This window comes from Daucus carota, chromosome 4, assembly GCF_001625215.2.
Source record: "Daucus carota subsp. sativus chromosome 4, DH1 v3.0, whole genome shotgun sequence".
NCBI lineage: Eukaryota > Viridiplantae > Streptophyta > Magnoliopsida > Apiales > Apiaceae > Daucus > Daucus carota.
Window position 1 is genome coordinate 33,548,684 of NC_030384.2, and position 27,284 is coordinate 33,575,967.

The 27,284-nt window shown below is 35.1% G+C and overlaps 4 protein-coding genes and 1 long non-coding RNA gene across 7 annotated transcripts; 3 read left to right on the top strand and 2 right to left on the bottom strand.

Annotated features, from left to right (window-relative positions):
* Positions 1–2,420: 2,420 nt before the first annotated feature.
* LOC108218466 (heat shock cognate 70 kDa protein 2) lies at positions 2,421–5,503 on the bottom strand. Its single transcript, XM_017391412.2, has 2 exons — positions 5,146–5,503; positions 2,421–4,310 (listed from the first exon to the last, which is right to left on the bottom strand). The coding sequence occupies exons 1-2, from the start codon at positions 5,357–5,359 to the stop codon at positions 2,578–2,580; spliced, it is 1,947 nt and encodes a 648-aa protein (XP_017246901.1). The 5' UTR covers positions 5,360–5,503; the 3' UTR covers positions 2,421–2,577.
* A 5,022-nt stretch (positions 5,504–10,525) lies between these two features.
* Positions 10,526–13,953, top strand: LOC108219169 (ubiquitin-conjugating enzyme E2 7-like). Of its 3 annotated transcripts, none has more exons than XM_064091733.1 (7): positions 10,526–10,692; positions 10,778–10,880; positions 11,308–11,405; positions 11,495–11,595; positions 12,389–12,466; positions 13,443–13,545; positions 13,694–13,953. In XM_064091733.1, exons 1-6 carry the CDS (start codon positions 10,644–10,646, stop codon positions 13,518–13,520), a joined length of 507 nt encoding a protein of 168 aa, XP_063947803.1. In that variant the 5' UTR covers positions 10,526–10,643; the 3' UTR covers positions 13,521–13,545; positions 13,694–13,953. The 3 variants fall into 3 exon arrangements, 1 of the variants encoding a protein (XP_063947803.1); XR_001806551.2 differs by having other exon boundaries at positions 10,529–10,692; positions 13,443–13,580; XR_001806552.1 differs by having other exon boundaries at positions 10,530–10,692; positions 13,443–13,577.
* Positions 13,954–16,311: 2,358 nt separating this feature from the next.
* Positions 16,312–19,028, top strand: LOC108217273 (uncharacterized). Its single transcript, XM_017390111.2, has 3 exons — positions 16,312–16,919; positions 16,993–17,160; positions 17,263–19,028. The coding sequence occupies exons 1-3, from the start codon at positions 16,395–16,397 to the stop codon at positions 18,943–18,945; spliced, it is 2,376 nt and encodes a 791-aa protein (XP_017245600.1). The 5' UTR covers positions 16,312–16,394; the 3' UTR covers positions 18,946–19,028.
* Positions 19,029–22,676: 3,648 nt separating this feature from the next.
* On the top strand, positions 22,677–23,177 carry LOC108216115 (histone H4). Its single transcript, XM_017388794.2, has one exon. The coding sequence runs from the start codon at positions 22,729–22,731 to the stop codon at positions 23,038–23,040; it is 312 nt and encodes a 103-aa protein (XP_017244283.1). The 5' UTR covers positions 22,677–22,728; the 3' UTR covers positions 23,041–23,177.
* A 786-nt stretch (positions 23,178–23,963) lies between these two features.
* On the bottom strand, positions 23,964–26,803 carry LOC135151917 (uncharacterized). Its single transcript, XR_010290849.1, has 3 exons — positions 26,578–26,803; positions 26,340–26,503; positions 23,964–24,538 (listed from the first exon to the last, which is right to left on the bottom strand). It is a non-coding gene; the product is annotated as an uncharacterized LOC135151917 (long non-coding RNA).
* Between the last annotated feature and the right edge of the window lie 481 nt (positions 26,804–27,284).

A 27,284-nucleotide genomic window follows, 5' to 3' on the forward strand; every position in this document is an offset into this window, starting at 1 on the left:
TGTGGTTGCTGTCAGATATGTGGACACGGCCTGATATGTGGACGCGGCCTGGCATGTGGGCGCGGCTTGGCATGTGGACGCGGCTTGGCATGTGGGCGCGGCTTGACATCATGTGGACGCGGCCTGGCATGTGGCCACGGCCTGGCATGTGGGCGCGGCCTAACATCATGTGGACGCGGCCTGGGATGTGGGCGCAGCCAGACATGTGGGCGCGGCCTGATATGTGACCGCGGCCTAGGATATGGGCGTAGCCAGACATGTGGGAGCGGCATGACGTGTGGTCGTGGCCTGGCAAGTGGGCGCGGCCTGGCATGTGGACGCGTCCTGGCAAGTGGGCGCGGCCTGGCATGTGGACGCGCCCTGGCAAGTGGGCGCGGCCTGTCATGTGATCCAGCCCAATCTTGAATATGTCGGCCCAAAATAGTTTTCCACCTAAAGCGCACCCTTATTAGAGATTCTTCTGGACGTGGTTAGATATGTGGGCGCGCCTACATATTGTCGAGCCCAATCTTCAGTGCGTAAGTCCATATCTTCATCTTTTATACGGGCCTAGCCCATCAATGAAGTTCATGTTGAATTTTGGGCATAACAACAGGGATAAAACAATTTAATTGCTTAATTACTTTTGCAGTTTTGCCAAGCCTGATTGCTTTGTATATAGACTACGATTTCTCTGGAAAATTACGAGATTCTAAAATTTGTACTTACTGATAAGTTACATAAATGAACTGAAACATTATATTTTCTGATTCGCAACCATTTGGAGGTTAATTTGCATATACTGATATACACCGACACAGATATCAGATATGTATTGACCAGTAGTCTTCACCATACATTTCAAGTCACAACATAAAAGCCTTTATTTGAATACAGCCTTTGATCTTTATCAAGGTTCATTTCTATTTCTGTTATTTATTTAAATTTACATCATCATCACAGAAACTGCTCTTTAGAATTTAATTGACTAGATCTCTCAAGTAAGCATACTTCTTTGTGATCCTACTCATCGGCTACCTTTAGATGTAGGGCCTGCAATATAAAGAATGTAATAAGCTGACAATATTAGAGTCGACAACATGCTTAGCGATAGATATTTCAACCAATCTCATAACAATAGCAAAAGGGCGCAATGTGTAAGCATGAAGAAAGACAGGGATTTGTGACAACAAACAGTTAGGAATAGCATCAACCTGTTTAGCGATGATGTAGCAAACCAAAGTATCTGATATGTCGTTAGCACAGTTTCTTCCAGCAAATTTCATTTTTGCCTTTGAGTAATACCGTCCAGAGCCATGAGCCCATATATATGAGTATCTCTGTATTCGTCTCATCATTATACTAGTAAGAGGCGAATTGTGGTAGTTGCTTATGCCATGCACTTAGAAGATTGATGTAAAGAGACCTCATCGACACTTCCATTGTATTGATTGCTGTTGCTGCCCTGTGATGATATTATCTGCAACCTGGCAACACAAATCCAGTTGTGCAGATGTGCGGATGTGCACACAAACACTGCAGAGGCCAGTCCTGTGAGAAACTAGCCCCATAAATAATCAACAGAACTGTGTAGTCCGAATTTTTTACAGCAATGCCCTTGTGCAACTCCAATCAGAAGCTCATGCATATTTATATGCATAGGTTTAAATCTTTGGTAAAAGGAACACCTCAACAAGGAAAAGAATGTTGGTCAATCAACCTCGCTACATACGGTTTTTCCTTTGAAATCCCACCAAATTACAAGAAGCCAGACACTGCATTTTGCTAACAAGGGGCTAGCCACAAAACTATATCCAAATTAGAGAAAGTTGTCCTTGCACCTCCACTTATGATTTTTGATAACTACTCTTTTCTTTGTCCTATATACTTGGGGAAACTTATATCGCCAAATTTCGATGGCAAAAAATGGGCAAAAACATAATTATTGCTACCTTGTTCTAGAGCTTCGCTGCCGATATATTGGCAAAAGTATTGTAAAGCAGTCAACTGGCGAGGAGGAAAAATAACTGGTTATCACATAGCAGCAGAAACACGCTATCTGGCATCAAAAGCATACTCCGATCCTCGATGATAAGTAGATTAAGGTCCTAGTTAATCTTCGGGTCTCTCCGGTCGAATTGAAAAGGGAGAATTCTCAAAAGCACACGATGACTTCAAAAGAATAGCACGAGGAGAGGAGCCATGGGATGGGACGATACTTACAAACAGCTAATGTAACATAACTAACTGGTCATAGCTAATGAATCTGGATTATAAGAAACCGTCCCAGTTGTAGCTTAATTGTGGCAGAAGAAAATTTATTTTATTTTTTAAAAAAGAAATCTGGTTGCAATCTCTGCGGTGCTCTCAGTCTCAAGTAGAACTCTAAGATAGGAAAAGCTTAAATAATGGATAATATCAGCAATAATAAAAGATTAAAAGACCAGGAAACAAGGATATTAAAGTTACACTGATACATACCAGCTGATACGCAAAAAATATTTTGTTCACATTGGAACTACGAATTCACGTGCAGAATATTAAAAATTCAGATTATCCAAAACAACCAAAGACTTAAAACAAGTAAAAACCCATAACTTAGTCGACTTCCTCAATTTTGGGACCAGCGCTGCCTCCAGCACCTGATGGGATGTCATCATCATCCATAGGAGCACCTTCACCTCCTGCACCCTGGTACATCTTTGCAATGATGGGGTTGCAGATGCTCTCCAACTCCTTCATTTTGTCTTCAAATTCATCGGCCTCGGCAAGCTGGTTGCTTTCCAGCCACTGGATACTGCCCTCAATGGCTTCCTCTACCTTGGTCTTGTCATCTGCGGAGAGCTTGGAAGCTATCTTCTCATCCTTCACAGTGTTCCTCATGTTGTATGCATAGTTCTCCAATGCATTCTTTGCTTCAACCTTCTTCTTGTGTTCTTCATCCTCTGACTTGTACTTCTCAGCTTCCTGGACCATCTTCTCAATTTCCTCCTTGGAGAGTCTACCCTTGTCATTGGTGATGGTGATCTTGTTCTTCTGTCCAGTAGTCTTGTCCTCAGCAGACACATTTAGGATACCATTGGCATCAATGTCAAAGCAAACAGTGATCTGAGGAACACCCCTTGGAGCCGGAGGAATGCCAGAGAGCTCAAACTTACCCAGTAAGTTGTTGTCCCTGGTCCTGGTTCTCTCACCTTCATAAACCTGAATCAACACACCAGGCTGGTTGTCGGAGTAGGTGGAAAAGACCTGCTCTTTCTTGGTAGGGATAGTTGTGTTTCTTTGAATCAAGACGGTCATGACACCTCCAGCTGTTTCCAAACCAAGGGAAAGAGGGGTAACATCCAATAGAAGAAGATCCTGCACCTTCTCATTGCCTTCACCACTTAAGATTGCTGCTTGTACAGCAGCCCCATAAGCCACAGCCTCATCAGGATTAATACTTTTGCAGAGCTCCTTTCCATTGAAAAAATCCTGCAACAGCTGCTGAACCTTTGGAATCCTGGTAGATCCACCAACAAGAACAACATCATGGATAGTGCTTTTGTCCATCTTTGCGTCCCTCAAACACTTCTCAACAGGCTCCATACACTTCCTGAAGAGATCCATGTTAAGCTCCTCAAATCTGGCTCTAGTGATGGTAGAGTAGAAATCTATGCCCTCAAACAAAGAATCAATCTCAATGGTGGTTTGAGCAGTGGATGAGAGGGTCCTCTTCGCTCTCTCACAAGATGTTCTCAACCTTCTAAGAGCCCTTGGGTTGCCAGTAATGTCTTTCTTGTTCTTCCTCTTAAATTCCTGAACAAAGTGGTTAACCATTCTGTTGTCAAAGTCTTCACCACCGAGATGGGTATCACCAGCAGTAGCCTTGACCTCAAAGATACCCTCCTCAATAGTAAGGAGAGACACATCAAAAGTTCCACCACCAAGATCAAAAATCAAGACATTCTTCTCACCGACGCTGGTTGCTTTTTTGTCTAGACCATAAGCAATGGCAGCAGCTGTAGGTTCATTAATGATACGCAACACATTAATACCTGCAATGACACCTGCATCCTTGGTAGCTTGACGCTGAGAGTCATTGAAGTATGCGGGGACTGTAACCACAGCATTCTTAACTGTTGTACCAAGGAAAGCCTCAGCAATCTCACGCATCTTAATAAGAACCATTGAAGAGATCTCCTCAGCTGCAAATTGCTTGTCCTCACCCTTGTAGGCAACTGTGATCATGGGTTTCTCGCCAGGTCCAGGGGTGATTTTGAATGGCCATAGCTTAATATCACTCTGCACAGAGGCATCAGAGAATCTCCTGCCTATCAACCTCTTGGCATCTGTCGAACAACAAAAATAATATAAGTACCAGCCAGTTCTTTAAACTAAAGAAAACGTCAACTGTTGTTGCAGGTTTAAATTGTCAGAAACTAAAGTACAAGTGAGAAGTTTTATAAGATCACAGATACAGGTATAACCTCCCACGAATATTACAAACAAAATCAATAGCAGGCACGGGTAAACAGGTAAAAGAAACCATTTTAGTTAATAGTTAAGTTGTCAAATATTTATGAAGATATTCTACAAAAGAACAAAATAAAAAGCTACATAATTATCATATGCTTCAGCAAACAAACAATCAGATGGGTAATAGTGAGAGTACATTTAACCACAGATATTTTCAAGAAATTCCAATCAAAATCTTAAAGTAATTGGACTACATAACAGAGGCCGGCAATGAGCACCGTCAACATAACACAAAAGCAAAATAGCCCTCTCTGTTGGATATAGTTATATACAATACATATTGAAGTTTCTACCAAATACCTAATCACACATCAATAACATCAAACCAATAGAAACCGACTGTGAGACTTACTTAAATACACACACCAGTAGAACTTAAAATCACATACTCGTAAATCTCAAATCTTTCGAGCAAACTACAACTAACAAAACCAAATTCATGCACACATAACTTCTAACAACATAACAACACAAATCCAGGTAGCTTATAGCTAGTAAGATACAAGGTCAAACATAAACATACATAACAAGCATGCTTCACTAGTAAATCTACTAACTTAATCAGATCTATAATGCTAGAGTACACATAATCAGATCTACAACAAATCATAAGATAATAATTAAACAATAGAGAAGTCGAGATCTTACCAAACACGGTGTTAATAGGATTCATAGCGACCTGATTCTTAGCAGCATCACCAATCAAACGCTCGGAATCAGTGAAAGCGACATACGACGGCGTCGTTCTGTTACCTTGGTCATTAGCGATGATCTCAACGCGGTCGTGTTGCCACACGCCGACGCATGAGTAAGTGGTTCCGAGATCGATTCCGATCGCCGGTCCTTCTCCCTTTCCGGCCATAGTTCAGTTAGTCTTTTTGAAGTGTCGGCGTAGAAAAGGGAGAATGTGTGGGAGGCGACTAGGGTTAGGGTTTGTAAAAAACAGAGAGGAGGAGCTTGAAGTGTTGAAGCGAGGTTTTATAGGGGTAGGATGTCTTGAGTTTTTAGGTTCTAGAATGTTCCGCAACCGTTAGATCTTTGAAGTGAAATTTGACCCGGTTGGATTAGATGTTTGAGGTCAATATAAGTTGCTGCTCTTTTCTCTTCTGTTTTCATGTAATATTAGTACACCCTTTTCTTTTCTCTTTTCTTTTTTCAGTGTCCCATCAAATTCTAAAAAAAAAAAAAAAAAAATCATATGCACATCTCATACTCATTCATAATTTTATTCATAATTTTATTCATAATTTTATTCATAATTTTATTTTGATGTTTTTGTATGAGTGGATTCTTGACTAATTTGTTGGTGTTGATCGTTCAAATTGTTAAATAGTTTTAGAGAGAGTATTATATTTGATTTTTCTAATCATATATATGTTGATTTTTGTCGTGTCCTTAATAAACGGCTCCTGGTTACTTTAGATAACTTTCATCATGTAAAACAAGAGTTTTATATAATTTGATATTTTGGTCTATCTTAGTAATACCTATTGATTAGATTTTATTTGGTCATGTGAAGTATATTTTTTGTGCGAGTATGTATGATCTTGACAAAAAAAAATACACCAAGTTCTGACTCGATAGGATTGCTATTGTAATTTATGTAACCATTTTATAATTTTTATCAAATAAATCGATAAATTATAAATCATTAACATGAGGGGAAGTTTTTAGTCAAAACAATTCTAATAATTTGGCTATACTCCAAACTTAAAGTGCATTAATCTAAAATGACAATATCAAAGTGTGATTTCCACTTATGATGTGCTCGTAGATTTTGTTCATTGATTTGCGAATGAGATAGCTTATTTGTTAGCATGAGCGGTTTATCGTAGTTAGGTTTGGGAAAGTGTTATTAAAATTCTCATAATATCATTCACCATATATTCGTTTCAAAACTGTTTTAATGATGCAGGTAATCAAAAAAATTGAAATAATCCGACTTTTTGGGATAAGGAATAAACTAAACAAATATGATTAAATCCAAGCGGCCCTTTCTTAATCCACGCGATCTTTTTGTAGGCATTTGCCCCCGATTCAATCGGGGGATCGAATTGATTATGGAAACATGAGTTTAATTAGTCGATTTATTAGCGAACAAGGAAAAATATTATCTAGACGGGTGAATAGATTGACCTTGAAACAACAACGATTAATTACTATTGTTATAAAACAGACGCGTATTTTATCTTTGTTATCTTTTCCTAATAATGAGAAATAATTTGAAAAAACCGAGTCGACCACTAGAACTCCGGGTCTTCGAGTAAGAAAAATTGAAATTCAAAGTGCGTCACAGTGTCTCGAGGAATACACTAGTATTAACTCACTATTAAATTATAAAAAAAAAAATTGGATCTCACTAATTTAAGATCTAACTCGATACTTTTATCTTTAATAATGTTTGTTATCTTGTTCTTTATTTAATGTTCATGTTTTGTTTAACTTATTCTTGAGATTTAATTATTTATTTGCATAGACAAAGAGGGTTAAGTAGGGATGGACATCGGGTCATTTCGGGACGGAAATATCTATATCCGGACCCGATCTTCGAATCCAAACCCAATCCCCATCCCTGGCCCGATCCTCGTCGGGGACAATTTTCGATCTCCATCCCCAGTCCGATCGAGATTCAGGGATACCCTGATGATTCATGGATTTTTAATTTAAACCAAATTTTATATTTAAATACTTAAATTCATAAACAGGATTAGTTTTTAATATGTCTAATTAATACATGATTATTTTAATTTAATAGATCTTCAATGATTTAATTATGACCTTTTTAATTTTAACACTTATATTAATAAAATTAAATATTAAAATTATTTCAATAAATTTAATTATATTAAATATAATATGTACTTTAAGTAAAACACATGTAACTTTGTAATAGTAATTTAAGACAAGTGATTGGAGTATTTATTTTAATTTTAATATAAAACTTAGAACTTTTTATTTTTGTTTTCGAATAAATTAATGAAAAATAAACTAATAAACACAAAAGATGAAAATAAATTATTATGATGGTGGCATGATTTATATTTAACCAAAACTAATACTGACATACTTAAGTATTAAAAAATTTAATGACAAGTAAAATGTAAGATTCTCTTGTGGAGATGGTTTAGTAATTGTCCTCTTAAACAGGTGATGCGAAAATCCATACCGAAATTGCACCTAAAAGGGTATATAAACATATTAATAAATAATTGGAATATATAATATAATAATTGGGTCAGATCAGGTCGACAATCGGGGGAAATTGGGTCGGGATCGGGCCAGAGAATATGAAAAATCGCATCGGGCCCCGACCCATACACGAAAAAATCCCCGAAGACGTCTCTATTCCCCGACTCGTACCGAAAAAATCCCTGAATCCTCACACCATTCAGTCTGGGGATTGGATCGGGATCAGGCGGGTCGAGATTAGTGCCCATCCTATATTAAGCGCTCCTATGTGTAAACATAAAAACAGTGCTACAAATATATATTTATTGTTGTGAAATAAGCGGAAGCAAACACACCCGTGTAAGTTTTAATGGATCATTGAAACATGTCACTATCATCAATACTTTTTATTAATAAGCGAAATCACGTTTCGGTGGAACATCCGTACCAAAGTACCAAAATTTGGTCATCATATATTATATTTAATGATTATTATATTATATCATTATTAAACTACTATTAAAAGTATTATACTCCTATTAAAAGATATAAGACATATATATTGATCAGGACTTTTTTACGTAATGATTATTTATGATATAGAATTATATCCCAATATAACTAAATATTTTAATTTTTAAAATCGAAACAATTTAATTTAGAAATTAACTCTATAAAATCCTTATCACATAAATATGAATTCTCTATAAAATTTCTATCAAATAAATATAGGAAGTCAACAAAACTTTTGTGCGGATCTGAGAACATAAAATAAATTATATGTTTAAATAATGAATTTTATTTATAAAACATATTTAAGTTATTTAACTTAAAAATTCCTTCGTACTTCTATATTAGTTTGTCATACAGACAACTAATACTCTTACGTCTAAAAGAACTCCGGCCCACATTAGAATTACCTATTCTAACTCTAAAACAATTACGGATTAAATATACGTAACACATATCTATTATACCTCTAAATTAATTACAAATTATAGATTTATCGAACAATTTAACATAGGAATTAATCGTATAAAATTTCTATCAATTAAATATGAATCAACTCAATAAAATTTATATCAAATAAATATAAGGAGTCGGCGGAGTTTTTGTGTGGATATGAGAACATAAAATAAAAAACAGGCTAAAAAACTCTATTATTTTTTTGTTTTATTATTGTTTCATTATTTATTGCGAATTTTACTATAAAATATATTTAAGTTATATAACTTAAAAATTTTTTTCGACTTCTATATTAATTTGTCATACAAATAACTACCACTCCTAGATGTGCAAGAACTCCAACCAACCAACCAACATTACACATACCTATTATAAGTCTAAAACAATTACAAATAAATAACATTACACATACTTATTATAAATCTAAAACAATTACAAATTATTAATATAAATTTTAATTCATTCCGTGCTCTACAGAAGATTGCGATAAAGATGAATAAGGCGGTGGTAACACTGACTTGACAAACAGAAACTCGAAGAGAATGAAATCATTGTCCATATTGCAACATATAATAAAAGAATCGAAACACAAAACATCTGTCAATTTGATATCAAATTAGTTTTGGAAAGTTAATTAACTTTGTCAAACTACAATATTAGTTTGTCAGACAACTACAACACCACTGTATATTTACAAGAACTTCAAATATAATTATATATAACGTTTGCCTATTAGATTGAATATAACAATCACGACTTAAAATTTTGAATCTTATTCGAGATTAAAGACGCTATAAACGAATTTATATGTGTTGATCTTGGATATTATTTTCACAATTTAAAAATCATCAAACAATATAATGATTTTACAAAAATAAAACATATTGTTAGAGTTAAGTTCCATAAAGTCCACATTTAAGCTCTAGTAAGTATCGATCATAATCTTTTAGTTTAGTCGTAAATATTATTTTTAATTATTCAAATGTATATATAATTTATCATCTTTAAGTAGTTTTAAATATAATTATCAATTAATCATTAACATCTTTCAACTCCAACAATGATTAAGATCATTATTCTCTTATGAGTTATATTTTGGAACATATATAGTGTTTAGTGATTTATAAAATAATTTTTTTATTTTTTGATTGCAACGATTATATCGTAGAATATAATCTGCAGATTGTCGGATGTTTACAAATATTGTAGACTAAACAAATTAAAATTAAAATGAATAGATTATTTTTAAATAATTTTGGACTCCAATACTCCTTATTTTGTGAACTCCATAGAACGGGTACCCATATTGTTATGAAATAAATTTAAAATAAGATCAAATTTCCATATATCGAAAGTCTTATTTTTAAATAACAATAATTTAAATAATATTTAAAAACAATAATTTAGATAATTATAATAAAAATATGATAATGTAATTAAATTCCAATAAATAATAAATTTAAAAAATTTATTTAAACTCGTGCTTGGCACGAGTCATCAACTAGTAGTTATTAAATATTAATATATTATATATAAAAATATTTCACGTCAGGTGTGGTATAATGGATTCATACAAATCCGATCCGAATTAAAAAATTAAAAAATTACTTAATATAATTTGAAATACAAAATTTTGACCTAAATTCATATTTTTTTCAAATTAGGCTGTGTTTGTTTTGTCACCATTTATTTTGATGTTAAATTTATATAGGGCCACTATCTTTTAAAAAAGTAACAGTAATAAGTTACATAAATGTCGGAGATGACCTTGTATCCGTAAATTCCACAAAATATCTAGATATGGAGGGGGCCGAAAGCATAAGCATCCCATGTGGACAGTGGGCAAGATGTCTTTATGCAAACAAAGAATCATGGACCTCATCAACATTACTAGATTAGCACTAGTACAAAACCCACAAACTTAGCCTACCTTTCTCTCTTTGGCTCGCATAGTATTCCACGCCTGCTTGGAGCCATTTTCATCTCTCTCTTATCTCTCGCTCTCTCTCTCGATGGGTTCAGCCTCTCAAGCAAATCTTCTCCTCCAAAAACAGCTCAAAGGTACCAGTAACTCATCCATATGATTCTGAATTTGTATTCATGACTTGTAGTTATATGATCTTGCTGTTCTGTTTTCATTTTTCAGATCTATGTAAAAGACCACTGGATGGCTTTTCTGCTGGTTTGGTTGATGACAGCAATATCTATGAATGGAGTGTAACTATTATTGGACCTCCCGATACTCTTTAGTCAGTTCCTTTCATTTTATCCCACATAATCTTTGATTTATGCTTACCATGTTAGTTATTAGTTATCTCCGGATGATCACAGGCCTTTGATTAATATATTAACAGAAGAATTCATTGAATTTTTATATTGCTTTACATGGTTAATTTATTGTTTGGTAAAGTTTGTCCAGATATGATATATTTATGTTTATGATTAGTGGTTAGATACTTAGATCCAACGTTTGGGCAAAGTCTTGAAGTTGTGATAAAGAGGATTGATTAATTTGTCAGTTGAGCAGAATGATAATTTTTTTTAAGAGCGGAGTGGGGGTTTAATTATGATTTTGCTTGTTACATGCTTTGTTTTTACCTTTGGAACGAATATTACAGATGTATGGTTTTGGACTGAAACTTAAAACTTATCAACACTGTAATTATTTCATTGCAGTGACGGGGGCTATTTTAATGCAATTATGAGCTTTCCGCCGAACTACCCAAATAGTCCTCCATCAGTGAGGTTTACGTCTGAGATGTGGCATCCCAACGGTTTGTTTTTCAAGTAGTTTATGACTTCATATAGAAGTTTATAACTTTTTTAGAGTGGGAAAAGCTTATTAATTAATTCATTGTTGCAGTATATTCTAATGGGAAGGTTTGTATATCAATTTTACATCCTCCTGGCGAGGATCCAAATGGTTACGAGCTTGCAAGTGAGCGCTGGACACCCGTCCATACTGTATGATCTTTGCTTTGTTATCTGTAATTTTAGCCTCCTCCATCTAGCTTTTGCACTCGTCATATTTGGTATATGTTACCGTGACTTAACAACTGATTGGTTTTTATTCAATTTAATCTGATTGGATCAGTGGCAGTGCGGCTAACCTTTAGGCTGTGTTTACTTGGGTGGAATGGAATAGAGGGAGAATGAAATAAAATATGTACTCTAAATTATGAGTGATTGGAGAAGATTTCTATAGTTTCCATTCCTTCAATCATTCAATTTCAACTATTTAACTAGAAATCTAACTCACATGTTTTGGAAAGAATGCTCATTCCACTTCATCATCTCTACAATTCTCATCATAAGATATTTTTACTCACTCATATTTAGTCACTACAGTCTTATACTTTGTTCTTTTCTCTCTTCATAAAACTTCTTTATAATTTTTCATTCCATTCCATCCTCATTATATTCCATCCAAGTGAACACAACCTTAGTACTTTTTGTGTGTTCAATTATGCTACTTCAGAATAATATGATCGCTAGGCAAGATTTCTTTTGTTGGTTTTGATTGTGGATATGGTATAGCATAACTTGATCAAATTTTATATTTCTTACGTTTTGCATAATTTTTTTTTAAAGGGGATTTTCATTTAAAGAGACGATACATGCACTCTGCTTGATGCATTAGAATTTAGACTACTCACTTGCACATCGCCATTTAACATTCTCATTTCTACCTGTATTTTGAGAACCAAACTAATCCAATCTTTTAGTTTTGCAATAATGAGAACTATTTCACCTGCAGGTCGAGAGTATACTATTAAGTATCATTTCAATGCTTTCTAGTCCGAATGATGAGTCTCCTGCCAATATTGATGCTGCAGTAAGTAGCTAAATTCCTTAACTGTTCCTTATTTTTTGGGAGAATAGCATTAATTAATAGCACTACAGTAGATACATTATATTATCAAAAATAATTATTTGTGAAGCATCATTTAGCAGGAAATCTTTTTATAGTTGTTAATGAATTCAGAAGTACTACAGTACTGTAACCAGAACTTAACACTTGACAATCTACACTGTCAAGGCAATTTTTGGGTTAGTGAGCCTTTTCTTTTGCATAAGCAAAGCTGTGCGGAGGAGAAGTAGAAACTGAGAAACAAGTACTGCTTGGATCTGAATTTGAAACAAAGCTAGCTGATTAGCCTCACTGAGTCTATGTCCAATCAATTTACGATATGTATTCATGGTCTCTTGGGCATGGCTACAGACTATTTGTTAATTTTTTAACAAACAAATGCCTTCTTGAACATGGTATCACAGTTTTCTGTGACAAAACCTGTTATATAGTCTTTGCCACCGCATCAGAAAGGCATCTGATAACTGACTCTTTTTCTTTGACCCTGCAACTTATTGGAGACGTACCTTTTAATTTCAGTAGGTCCAAAAGTACTACTCCTACTCCATTCAAGCAAAAGTACAAGGGACAGGGAAACAAACTTTGTATACACTACACACATACAAAGAGGTGGACGTGACAAGGAACAAGAGTTACAGCACTCAATTTTTTTTAATGTAATAATTATATACAGAAAATGTTAAATGGAAAAAATTAGTTCCTTAAAATAAAATCCAACCTCTATAATTTATAAATGCAATGCGGCTTCCCTTGGTGCAATTTCTTTTATATTTGTAAACTCTACAAGAAGATTCTGGAGAGAATATTGTTTTATTATCACCCCCTTCATAATGATATTGCATTTGGTTGTATGGTTAGTCTAAGTTGCATCAACAGAGTTGCATACGTGGTTTTTATTACTTTGTGTGATTTATTATATATTTGTTTATGCCTATTGCAGAAACAGTGGAGAGATAAGAAAGATGAATTCAAAAAAAAAGTCAGTAGGTGTGTCAGAAAATCACAGGAGATGTTTTGATCTTATGAAGGACATTGTCTTACCAGTAAGTGAAGACTGCTTGCTACTGATGCCTAGGTGGTATGCTTGCTCCCACATTCACGGCTTTCTGGTTAAATACTTTTGTTGAAGTAACACAACAATATCATTGCAAATTGCCATGCAGTAATAGGAGTATTTGTGTTCTTCAACAGGTGTGATTATTTTGGATAGCCAACCGGATATCTGAAATTATGCTCTGGTTTGAAGTTTGTTATGTTCTTCTCTTTTCATTGGCATTGGTAGATAAGTTGAAGACTCTCCTGTCCTATGTAAAACTGATGTTGTATTAACTGACCTAAAAAATTTGAATGAGCAAATGTAGCTTATTCATGAAAGACCTAATGAAATCGTGTGTGTTGTTTGGAACTTCCTGGTGTGAGTCAATGGGAAGGAAACATTAAACTTCTGGTGACTTGCTGTTTCCACCTTGCCCACTTCCATAAAGAATACTTAGATGAACATGCTTTTTTTCCGCTGGACGAGTAAAATGCTCATTTCGGCCGTCTAGTTATAAAAAACCGTTTGAACGGATAATAATCTTTTACTCTTCTGGCGGGGAAAAAATGTTGAACATGTTTAAAAAAAATCCATCGGTCATAAAATAATATATTATATACCACGTTCTCAACATACACCATATGTTTGCATTTAACTTATGCTGATTCATAAATTTCTCCATTCCATCAGTTAAACAAGCAGGGTGGTACTAGACTCTATGTAACAAATGTGCCTTGTATGCTCTGCACCTGTACTTTCTCTGTATAATGTTTTGCCAATTTTCTAAAGGTACTCACAATTATGCAGTTGAGTATAATTTACAATTCTGGAGTATTCACTTGAATCCAATCCAAATAAAACGAAGAAAAAGTTAAAAAATAGCATAAAAGTTAATAGGTTCCACAATATATGGAATGAATTCTAGAGTTACTACAGACAAAACAGATATCACTTCTCTGTAAGCCTGTAGAAATCAACTTTGATAAAGACATGGTTAGTTTCCACTGATCGATAGCTCGATAATGATATAATAAATTGTGTGGCTCATGTCATTGGTTAGTCCGGTAACATCTTTGACCATGGAGTATATATTAGGTACTTATTATTTCAAAATTTATGGTATTTTGCAAAGCATGATTATTTGTTGGTAGTAAAAGTGAAAAGAACAGAAAACCAGTATTTATTTTTTGTCAGAAACAGAAAACCAGTAGGGATTCTTGTTTGTTCCTTGCAGTATTATTTTTAAACTTTAAATTTAGATATAATTAAAGTTTCCTATATTTATAAGAGAAAAATGGGTAATTACAATTTTAGATACAATTAAATTTTCATATATCAACAAGAGAAAAAAGGATTCTGAGGTTCAATGAATTTAAAAACAGTACCTTGTCCATAATGTCTAAGATTATTAACGGTAACCTGACTTCACAAGATTATTTCTAACCCTACAAAATCTTTAATTAAAAGTGTATGTGATATGTAAAAATAAAATTTATAGATAAAATTTATGAATTTCATCACTTGAGTGATACAAAACCCTTATTTATAGTTAACATCTTCATCTTGATTATAGTTGTCGAACTTATGTCGATGTGTAATTTATAATGAAATGTCGCATTATCTATTAGCATATTGAAATAATATATTTTATTAATAAAGATTTAAAATTATAACATACTACTTTTAAAATATAATTTAGTCATTATACCCCGTCCCATCCGAGCACAATCTTATGAACCAGTGAGATATCACTATAGAAGATGTTCTTAAGAAACTGTTTCTAATTTTAAAAGATGGATAATAATTTTCAAAAAAATAATGTTGTACTTGACTCTGTGTCTAAAAGGTACATTATTAGAAAACATTTTTAAAACAGAAAACATGAAAATATTAAAAACAGAAAATGATCAAACAGAACCTTACTTTGTCGAAGTTGGACTGTTTATTGATTTATATTTAATTGACGGATTCAGCTTCTTAGCATATACGACGTTTGTGTAAATTATTGTAAATGTCAAACTCTCCGATGTCCTGCAGCATAATGTCAACCAGATATTGTTACGATTGTAAACATCATAATTCTTTTCGGTGCACATTGACGTGGTTTCTATTGTTTAGGCGGAGATTAATAAAATAAAATTTCAAAATCGCAAATTATTGGCTATGGCTAAATTTAGAATGCCGAGTCCGACCAAGGGAAAACTGAAAACAGATGGTACATAAAATACTTGGCCTGCCTCATTGGAACCTTCTGTTGATTATTTTTGACAGGCTAATGTAATCATAATTCATAAAATAACAGGGACTAGATGGCTTTGCAATTGGCATTGTAGCCTACGTTCAAAATTTTCAACAATGATTAGAAGCTCAAAAACCCAATGAAACAACACAGAGTACACAAAGTGCATGCTTGAATTGACAGACCTGGTTATGTTATGATATCAAATTGGTTGTAAGCACCTGGCTGTTAGCTCTCAGTACCGCATTGATCTAATCGTTTTATTTTATGCTGACTTTTTATCAGAATATGCAAGTATATACCACTTCAAAGAATCTCATTATGTTATTATTAGCCTGTTTGAGAGTACTCTTAAAAATTCTACATTTGAACTAAAAGCTACGTTGAGAAAAGTTGTTTTAAGATTTACCAAATAGTTTTTTATCTGTTATTCGGCAAAGCTGCTGTTATTATCTGCAACATTACGATGCCTAAGAAACAAAATGAACGGTATCTAGATCAGCACATATCTCACTCCTTGAATACATGCATTGTCTACAACTCTGCATAAATAGAGTGAGTATCTTGGTTGTTTGTTTGTTTTCTTGTCTATCGATTCCTGGCTCTGCAGGCTAGAAATGGACAGGAAGCAAATGATGCTGCGAATGCGGCTGGAGTCTGCCATCCGGACAGCAGTGGCATGCATCATAGTTGGCTGCACCACCCTCTATGGTCCATCCCACTTCCAGAACCATGTACCCTTTCCTTCGTTTTCCTACGTGACCGCTATACTTATTGTGTCAGATTCGACTCTAGGGGACACGTTGAGAGGATCGTGGTCTGCATTCTGTGCCACGGTTCAAGTGGTGCCAGTTTCCATTTTGAGCCTGTGGATTTTTAAACCTGCTAATTTCTCTCCAGCCACCGCTGCTGTGGCAGTGGTCTTGATGTCGTTTCTGGTGGGGGTGCCGAGAAGTACAGACTTGTTGTGTAAGAGAATTGCGTTTGGTCAAGTTGTGATTGTGTATGTTGGTGCTGTGGCCTATGGGGATGCACCTGGAGCTGTGCTTCGGCCTCTCCATTTGGCTTCAAGTACTGGACTTGGTGCTTTGGCTTCTGTCATCGCAACTTTTTTACCATTTCCCCGGTTAGCCATCATCGAGGTACAATTAACATTGGAATTATGTTCACAGTGATATTTTTAGTTTCAGAACCTTAATAAATGTTTTATATCAGGTTAGGAAGCTGTTTCACTTGTATACTCAAAATGCTTCAGCAAGGACAAGTCTCTTTATCAAGGCCTTTTTGAGCCAAGACAGCGAATCAGTAACTGAAGCTGTAATTGAATCTAAGCCCTATAGTGAAACTGGGGATATGCTTCTTCAGAATATCAAACTCATACAGGTAACAAGTTGTTTGTTATTATTTTTATCCATAGCCACATATCATCGATGCTCAACTGCCTGCATTTTTTCCGTTTATAGTATCATCTACTTTCTTCTTTAGGAGGGTTTGCCATGGGAGAGACGCGTCATGGACTTGAGATGCCACCTCAGTAATCCCGGATATCAGCTGCAGGGCATAGAGACGGCAATTAGAGGGATGGAGATGGCCTTAGCTTCCTGCCCTTTACTTCCGGTGAGCATCATTGATCAAGAGCTCAACACAAGCTTGCAAGGAATGGATATAGAACTTGGACTAAAGCTCCTGGAAGCACCGAGCCTTTTGCCTAAAGAAGCCATCACCGTTAGAGATACAAAGAGTGTATATTTCGACAAAGTTGTCCAGTCCCTGGCAAAAGTCTCTCCTACAGAAGAACAGCTTCCTATTATATTCCTTCTATTTTGCATGGGAATTTTGTTCGATTCCACTTCAGGAAATATTCAGATACCTAAAACAAAAAACGTTCAGATAAATAGTAATATAGAAGTTAAAGCTTCACAAGGACAGTCCAATGATTATCGTCAGAGAATTCTGGGTATTTTAAACTGGCTCCCAGGTATTGAAGAACTGTTATTTGCCTTCAAGTGCTCAATTTCTTTGGGCCTGGCTGTGCTTTTCGGTATGGTTTTCAACGAGAAAAATGCTTACTGGTCTGGACTCACAATTGCCATCAGTTTTGCAACAGGAGTGCAGCCAACATTTACAGTAGCCAATGCTCGGGCACAGGGCACAGCACTGGGGACTGCCTACGGTGTTGTGGGCTGCTTTCTCTTCCCCAAGTCAAGAGAACTAAAATTCCTGACGCTTCTCCCTTGGATAATATTTGTCGGCTTTCTTAGACACAGTCGAATGTATGGCCAAGCTGGCGGAATTTCTGCTGTTATAGGAGCCCTGCTGATTCTAGGCAGACAGCGCTATGGGCCTCCACATGAATTTGCCATAACAAGACTCACAGAGGCTTTTGTTGGATTATCATGCTTGATCTTAGTTGAACTTGTTTTACAACGACAAAGACCAGCAACCCTTGCAAAGTTTCAACTCTCCAGGAGCTTAAGAATTCTTGAAGAGTGCATCCAGCACATTACTTTTCCTCCTCTGGAACTGAAAGAAAAGCAAAGAACTCTGAAATTACACGTCGATGAGCTTAAGCAACTCAGAAAATATGCTGAAACGGAGCCTAATTTCTATTATATGCCTTTCCGTGCTGCATGTTATGACAAGCTGCTGGGGTCGTTATCAAAAATGATCATTCTACTGCAATTGGTCACCAATATATTCGAGACCCTTCCAGATGTGTTAAATAGACTTGTCGATGAACGGGAGGAGATTGAAGAGCTCATAAACATCGATCTTCAACATTTTAAGGAAAATGTGAGCACTTCCTTGAGATATTATGAGAATATCACGACAATCAAGTCACTTGCATTTGGTGAGAAAGGACGGCAAGAAAATAAGATATTTCATGACCTTGAGGCAGGGGATTCGACGAATAGAAGTGAGCTTAATTCAGCTAAACGTGGCGATTTAGCTGAGAATATATTGAGTTCTTATACTCGGCACTCGGTGCAGTTGGTGGAGAGAGTTTGCATTAGTGAATGCGAGGAGGATTTGAACGGGAAGATAGTTCTGTACTTGGGCTCCTTGGGGTTCTGCATGAAGAGCCTTGTGAGCGAAATAACAGCCACTGAGAATGGAATAAAGGAATTGCTTAGATGGGAAAATCCTCTGAGGCGCAAACTGCTTTAGATCATATTAAATTTACTTCTGGATGAAAGCAGAGAATATATGAATAAACAGGAATGCGATGCATGTTATTATGTTAAGTATATAAAATATTTCGTCAAAAAAAAAGTATATAAAATATAAAATTTTACCGAAATCTTTCAAAAAGTAGACAAGATCTTGAACATTAATCACTCCACGTAAGGCTTATCAACTTTTCCGCTCATCTTTATAAAAAAATTATATAAAATTTTGTTAGTATCAAAATTATGAATGTGTTAAAAGGATAAAAAAACAAGCATAAGATTTCATGAACTATATGTCAAAGATACAAAAAAAACATCAAAAAAGGATTGACCGAAATAATAAAAGTCATGAACAATACAACAATTTGGAATTTGAGCATAAACACGTGAACGCTTTGCTCAAAACAAGAATTATGTCATGTTATTGCAGTTGTGAGACGTGAGAGGCGTGTGTCCAACAGTTATTTAAAAATTTTATTCCCTGTGCATCTGAAAGATGTGAATAACGACAAAAAGTCCCCGGATGACTTCTGATGATTATTTCCGGTGCGACCACTTCAAAACTATACACATCACACTTTTTGGTCACAACCACAGTGTATGCAAACTATGTACAATTACAAAACAAAGGAAGATTTTAGAAAATTTAGTGTGACAATATAAAAAGACCTAGTTTCGCTATTGTCCACGCCTGAAAATTGTTACAAGCATTCCGTTATTATTGTTTGAATGTTAGTGTCTCAGCGCCGATGAGTTGAAAGCTGGAATTCTAATCAACGGAATGCAGCACTTCAAAGCTTCAGACACAGTTTCGCTATTGTCCACGCCTGAAAATGCCTAAAATCATAAAACACTCTCATTGTTATTGTTTAAATGTTGGTGTTTCGGAATATGTCCCATTCCTATACAACTTGACTTAGTGATTCCCTTAAAAATGAAGGCTTTGTGGTGGGCAGTGGTGATTAATCAGAATGATAACACTAGGGGTGAGCAAACCTCGGTTCAGTTTGGTTTTTGGGTAAAGCCGAAACCGAAGGTCCTCGGTTTTAAGGATTGAAAACCGCAACCGCAATCGAACTGGCGGTTTCAGTTTTAAAACTTCGGTTCGGTTTTAATCGGTGCGGTTTCGGTTTTAAAACCGCAAAAAATTAAATTAAAAAACATACTTTCAATTTAATAAATAAATTAGCTAACTAGATTAATGGTATGTTCAATTAGCTAATTTTGATATTAAAACCATCGCTTGAACACGAAACTATTTATGGTATGTTCAATTAGATACAATGAATGATAATATAAACAAAAGTCTAATCATATAAGTTAACTTAATGATACCATACTTATAATACCTAAAATATTTATTTGTGTTTTATTCACTCTGACAATCATTTAAACTTATGAGATTTATACTCACTGCTCCACTATTACTGTACTAACTTACTATATATACAATTAATATATTAGTTGATAACTCATGGTATACTATGAGGTATTAATTTAGTCTATATATTTTTCTTACAGAATTGTATAAATGAATATTATTTATTATTTTTTAATAATCGATTCGATCAGTTCGGTTTTCACTTAAAACCGGAACCGCATCCATTAGAATCGGTTTGATTTTAGAATTTTCGGTTTCGGTTCGGATTGGTTATATGCGGTTCGGTTTTTGATCAATTTTACCGGTTTCGGGTTCGGTTTCAGTTTTAATTCGGTTTTTTGCTCACCCCTAGATAACACATAAAATAAAATTTAATATTCATATCATGTAATTATTTACGGTTACCCAACATAAATAAGTCATGACCACCTTGATTAGAATGTTCAATACCAACATGAAACATAGAAAACAGGAAATTAATATTAAGAGTATGTTATTTTTTACCGTTGCACTACATTATGTAATTATGTGTAAAACTAAGGACAAAAATTTAGGGGGTCGACTGACCCTATTGCGCTTGTCAGTATTCGCCTCTGGTGGTGGGTAGATAGCTAGCGCTTGAGCTGAAGTATGATCGTAAGGTGTATGTGACATTCAAACAGGATGGTTACATATGGATCGTTTTGATGAGTTAGGTTTCTTTCACACCATCCATGGTGTTTTTGTGGATCAATCCGATGTACTAAGTCATTCCTCTAAAAAAAATTCTCTGACATCACATCTAGTAAATATAAGATATGGTACGATCGGAATGACCAATGAAGCCTTGGTCAATGTAGATATTGTCCGGCTTTATTTGAAGCCCATATTATTATCCTTCTTCGTTCTCTAGCTCTCAAAACCCTAACCCAAAAATATGTCAAAACCAAAATTGAGAGCCACCTCCTTATGAATATGACTGAGTACATTCACTGCAGAATCTTTTTCTTATTACCAGTCAAACAGCTGATGATTATGAAATGCGTGTGTAAACCCATTTCAAGTTTTATTGGTTGTAAAGTTTTTCTCGATTTCATGACTAAACCTCTCCAATATTTCATACATGTTTCTGACACCAGTAAATGGCTGCTTGAAATTGAGTCCAATACTAATCGTGTTGTCAACAATGACCGTGAAACCTGTGAAGGTATTATTTGCTTTACTAATATAGCCGATCAGTCTTTTGTGGTTGAGGATAATTTCGTTTTGTGGAACCCGCTAACAAATTACTTTAAATATTTGTCTCTCCCAAACCTTGTCAACTATATATCAATTCATAGCTCTGTTTTCATTTCTTGTATCAATGACGATTACATTATAATCTTCTTGAGAATAAAATCCAATTGTCCGAGATTTATAATTTATAGCCCACGACTAGATTGTTTATTGTTTACCGGATGATGTACAAATTAGATCGTCTTTCTTTGTTGTTTTTACTGTTGTTCACGTCTATTGGACTTTGAATTAGAAATAAAAAACATGAAACAAAAGCTATTATTGTTAACTTCTTAGAACAATTCCAATGGTGGTGCTAAAGTAGTTGTTATTTCTATAATATAGCACACAAGCAAAAAACTTAACTTCAATGTGATGCTAAACTTGAATGTAAAATAGTAAAATGCTATACTTGATTCTATATATAGAATCAAGTATAGATGATGCTATAATTGTCACATAAGCATGCAAGTGACAATATACATTAATAAAGTAATAGTGATATATATAATTATGTACTTTAAGATGCTTATAGCTTTATTTGGAGATGCTTGGTGTTATTTTGCATTTATCATTGGACTATAAGTTTTATTTTAGCACCAAAAATCACTTTTTGGTTTCAAATTATAATAATAGCTACATCTATTTTAACATCACCACTGAATTTGCTCTTATAAATATTTTTTGACTTTTTATACAAACAGTACGAATAAGTGATTTAACTTATAATTTCAGAGGTTTTTAAGCCCCGGGCCAAACACCCCTTACATTAAAGTTAGGCGCTCAAAATTCACAATAGTGGCGGAAACAAATTTGGGTTGAAATTTCAAACTATGTCACGAAAGGAGCAAAATTTCAAATTATTCCGAAAAGAATTAAAAGAACAAGTCACACAGACACAAAGGAAAACCACGATCCGCGTGAACTTCCGAAATCATCATCCAGCCCTCCATCCAATCCCATCCAACGGCCCGCACTCCCTATCAAAAACAACGAGGATCGCACCTATTAATCATTAGATCAAAATAAATCCAACGGTGCTCACCCCATCCCCCAAATCAAAACAACTATATAAACTCCCAATCCCCTGCTATCGTCTTCATTAATCAATCAAAATCATCTCATTTTATTTTAGAACACCACAAAATGTCAGGAAGAGGAAAGGGAGGCAAGGGGTTGGGAAAGGGAGGAGCCAAGCGTCACAGGAAGGTTCTGAGAGACAACATCCAGGGGATCACCAAGCCTGCTATTCGTCGATTGGCTCGGAGAGGTGGTGTTAAGCGAATCAGTGGCTTGATTTACGAGGAGACTCGGGGTGTTCTCAAGATCTTTCTCGAGAATGTCATTCGTGATGCGGTGACCTACACTGAGCACGCTCGGAGGAAGACTGTTACTGCGATGGATGTTGTGTATGCTCTGAAGAGGCAAGGAAGGACTCTTTATGGTTTTGGAGGTTAATTGAGATTGTTTTTGGTGGATTCTAGGGTTTTGGATTCTATGTGTAGGTAGCATTTTAGTAGTATGTGTAATTTGGATGTGGGATTAGGGTTTGTGTAATTTGGATTTAATGAAATGAAAGTTGAATTGGCTCTTTATTTTGGCTTTGAGTTCAGTTTATGTTATTAAGCTGGAAATTGGAGAATTAAGCTTTGTAATTGTTTGATGGATGAATGTCAGGTGCAAAAATGAGTTTTGTTGGGAAATCCTACCTGTGATTCTGTATTTTTGATACATTTGTTCTTCATATCTGTCGATTTTCATTTGAGTTTAAAGTTGTATATCACTTGAATTCAAGAACAAGATGAATTTTATAAGTACAAGCATGCTAAGTGAACGGAAACCAAAATGTGTTGCAATCCGGTTTATTTAGCTCTTCTTCATCTGATTCGGCTTTAGCCCTGGAATTATTTATGCATTTTGATTGTGGTTTTATTATACTTTGTTTATGTTTTAAGCTTTTAATGTGGAAACAAAGGAAATTCATCTTGCTCCTTCAGTGAACAACATTAAAATTGCAACAAATTCCAGATTTCAATCCCTTTTGCACAGTTGTATTTAAATCTCTTGCAGAATCGAGTTCAGTTTCACAGTTGTATTCAAATCTCTTGTAGAATCGAGTTCAGTTTCACAGTTGTATTCAAATCTCTTGTAGAATCGAGTTCAGTTCGAGCGTTTCTGTTAAAACTTTGCCAGTTACAACCAAAACATAAAAGAAAGTGGAACAAGATGCTCCATATTTCTGGCACCACTGGCACACATTTGTGGATTGGATTTGCAAGTCATCTTTGGATCAGAGTTCTCAAGTAAAGTTGAAACTTTAAAAGTAATATCTTTTGTATCTAATTTCATCCTTGTCTAAAACTCGGAGGCTAAATGTCAGTTTAGGAGTTGATTACAAAGCACCTAACTCTGAGAACTATGAGTTGATCCTATAAACTGATTGTGCAGAAAACTTGGCGGTCCTCTGGACATTTCAATTTGAAAATGAAAAACATACATGAAATCTATCCACACCACTGTCTGTAAACTGCAGGCATCTGCCATCAAGATATAGTATACAACCATCTCCAAGTAATATATACAACTATTACTTTGCAAAAAGAAAGATATATACAACTATCTCCAACTTCTCAGACAGTAGAATTGTGTTGCCACACCATGTTTACTAAAGGTGAATGATGAAACCTTCCAGATGATACAAACTCTCTTAGTAACATGTAGTGTAACAATCAAGGGTGCATTTTAACTTGTAGTAAGCCTCTGAGAATCAGTAGATGATGGTGGTCAATGTTTTTGCTTTACTTCAGCATGATAGTTGTCCAAATCAGCATCTAGGTCCTCAGCAGATAAATTTTTATATGCCTTCCCTCCATTCCATCTCCGAAGTCCTCTTCCACTAGTGTGCATATTACCACCTTGGCTTAGCCCAACCAGTTCACTTCCTTTTCCCACATCTCTGTATCATCCCATATCAAAATTAGGTTAACAACTGTAAGTTTTACAAGCTAAATATTCCATTTAAGATTTGGGTACTCGCTATTTAACCTGATCTAAGCATGTCATGACTCAGGAGCACAAATTAACTATACACAGTTTGATTTCAGGGTTGCGGATATACAAACGAATTATATAGGACGTAACTCTCTTAGTTCATATCAGCCAGATGGAGACATAACAGCCGCAGCATCAAAGTAAATAACGGCCACCAATTATCTACTTTGTTTCTAAAAGGCCTCAGAAGTCAGAATAAATCTCAAGAGGAATGACTACATTTCTGAACATTTTATCAAATTTGTTCATAAACTCTAAATCCTACTGAAGTGACAAAACATTAAAAATTTGCTGTAAAAATCTACATTGTCACTGAGCCAAACTAGATCAGCAAGTACGTAGAACACAGCATTATTTACAGATGAGTGGAAGTCCACTGAACCACAAATGAAAAAACTCCTCCACAGATCTCAAATATGTGATTATTATCAATCAGTGTCTAACTGTGTTTTTATGTGCTATATTTTCTAGGTCTAGGGATCCCTCTCATTGCTATCTCTTTTTCCAAACATATTTTACTATCATGAAAATTGCAATATTGCAAAGAATAAATATAGAGAGTTGTGGAATTCAAAAGCAACCGGAGCAATTGTGATCCTGTCTTAAGTTTAAGTGAAAACTTTAATTGTGAAGTCCTTCAATCACCTACTCTTTGCTGCTCAAAAGAGGTTACAACAGTCAAAAGGCGTTTCGCCAAAACCAAGCTACCAAGAAAAATTGAGGCATAATGATCAACGACATAAACTAAATTTAGAGCAATGAGGTAAAACTTTTTTGGCCTATATATTAAGCCAGATGGAGATATAACAGCACAAGTTGCAATAACCACTCTCGCTATCTTAAACACTACAAATTTTGACACACCAAGTATTCTATAAAAGTTTTTGGTACTAGTTTAATCTGATCCAAGCACTTCAAGAACACAAACCAACTGTAGGTTTAATTTTAACATTGTGGATGCACAAGATATAAATGACAACATCCCGAGGGGGAAGAGAAGCATCAAAGTAAAGAAAAGCCACCAATTGGCAACTTTATTTCTCAAAGGTTTAAAGAAACATAGAAAAAGAAAACATTTGTTATGGTTCACCGCACACTGCCTCACCGAGTCACTGGTGCCATGTAGTGAATACATCTCAGTCTGTTCCCCCCGAATTGTACATAAACTACTGTACTTCCAACTATGGTGACAATCTTAGAATCTGACAGCTAAAATCTTCACCAACACTAAGCAGAAGTAGAAAACAAGTATATAGCAAACGAAAACAAATTACTCAATAAAGTTGCAGATGCATCTGAAGGGTCAAAGGAGTAAGAAGACAAATTACTTTTTATAAATGAGAAGAAGTCCACTAAATAGCATATGAAAATGCTTCCCCGTAATATTTCCTCAAGTATGTGATAACTACTAATTTAGTGTAAAAATTATTCTATATTTATTAAGTATAATGCTATCTTTTTCTTAAACAAATTTTACTAATAGTAGATTATGATAATTTAACACGAATTCATAGGGAATTATGGATCTCAAAAGTAAGACGGCTACCAAATCATGATCCAGTCTAATGTTCAACTATAAATTCGATGCTATAAATTTATCCATGCTGTTACCTTCCTTGCTGCTCATAACCAACTAACCTAGTGAGAGATATATTGATGCATAATGACATACAGTAGACAAATATCTAAGAGCAACAAGGACAAACCTTCTTAGTCCATAACAGCCATATGGAGACATAACAGCAGAAGTTGCAGTAACCATTCCAACAATCTTAACTTCCATAGGTTTTCCATCTAGTTGTATATTATTGTACCTCTTGACAGCTGCCTCAGCATCTTTCCAATTTGAATAGATGATCTCAGCGCTTCCCTAAGGGAAAAAATGTTTTCAACTACTAGGAATAAAGATTCAAATAAACAGGTAAAACAAAATCCTTGTGGTACCTCTGATCTTCCACTCTTATCATAATGTACAGAAATTTTTTTCACGTCACCAACAACTGAGAAAAGATCCTGAACAAAATTACATTGGATCAATCAATGGCAATAATTACAGCTTTCATGTATTTTTCACGATGCAAAAGATCAAGGAGAAGTGCGACATATTATCTGTCAACAAGAAGAAGAGTATAATAAAAAAGACAAAACCAGCCTGAATGCACTTTGCATCAGTTTGTGTGAATATTCATGAACGACTACAGAAATTTCTTTTTGACTTTTGTGCATATCGTACAACTGCTCTGAGTATGTGATTTCTTGATACTTTGATACTCATAAACAGATGTACATATATTTCTTCAGTGTCATCTACACAGTGACTTCTTGGGTTTACTTTGCTTGCCAATACTGGCTAGAGTCTCAGATTTGCACTGTTATGTCTTTTTCCAATAAGATCTATATGTTGTCGAAACCAATACGGCAATACACAGCTTTAAAAATTACACATGCTTGTTGTCAATATCAATTGTACCAACACTAAACCCTTGCATTTTATAAACCACAACAAAAAACACATATTACCTACAGTTGCAACAGAGAATGGCAACAACAAATTCGCATAAAGATGCACAATGAGTGTGGAATAGCTAGTACTCATGACCTAATAATTTCTGTAACTAAAAGTTGAATAAACATGTTAAGAACAACATAAA

Bases quoted from the DNA above. Each gene is read 5' to 3' on its own strand.
- LOC108218466 (XM_017391412.2), bottom strand. From the start codon at position 5,359: ATGGCCGGAAAGGGAGAAGGACCGGCGATCGGAATCGATCTCGGAACC. The intron at 4,311-5,145 runs GTAAGATCTCGA...GTTGTTCGACAG, and splicing joins TCCTATTAACACCGTGTTTG to ATGCCAAGAGGTTGATAGGC.
- LOC108219169 (XM_064091733.1), top strand. From the start codon at position 10,644: ATGGGTTCAGCCTCTCAAGCAAATCTTCTCCTCCAAAAACAGCTCAAA. The intron at 10,881-11,307 runs GTCAGTTCCTTT...ATTTCATTGCAG, and splicing joins GGACCTCCCGATACTCTTTA to TGACGGGGGCTATTTTAATG. The intron at 12,467-13,442 runs GTAAGTAGCTAA...TGCCTATTGCAG, and splicing joins CTGCCAATATTGATGCTGCA to AAACAGTGGAGAGATAAGAA.
- LOC108217273 (XM_017390111.2), top strand. From the start codon at position 16,395: ATGGACAGGAAGCAAATGATGCTGCGAATGCGGCTGGAGTCTGCCATC. The intron at 16,920-16,992 runs GTACAATTAACA...GTTTTATATCAG, and splicing joins CCCGGTTAGCCATCATCGAG to GTTAGGAAGCTGTTTCACTT. The intron at 17,161-17,262 runs GTAACAAGTTGT...TTTCTTCTTTAG, and splicing joins AGAATATCAAACTCATACAG to GAGGGTTTGCCATGGGAGAG.
- LOC108216115 (XM_017388794.2), top strand. From the start codon at position 22,729: ATGTCAGGAAGAGGAAAGGGAGGCAAGGGGTTGGGAAAGGGAGGAGCC.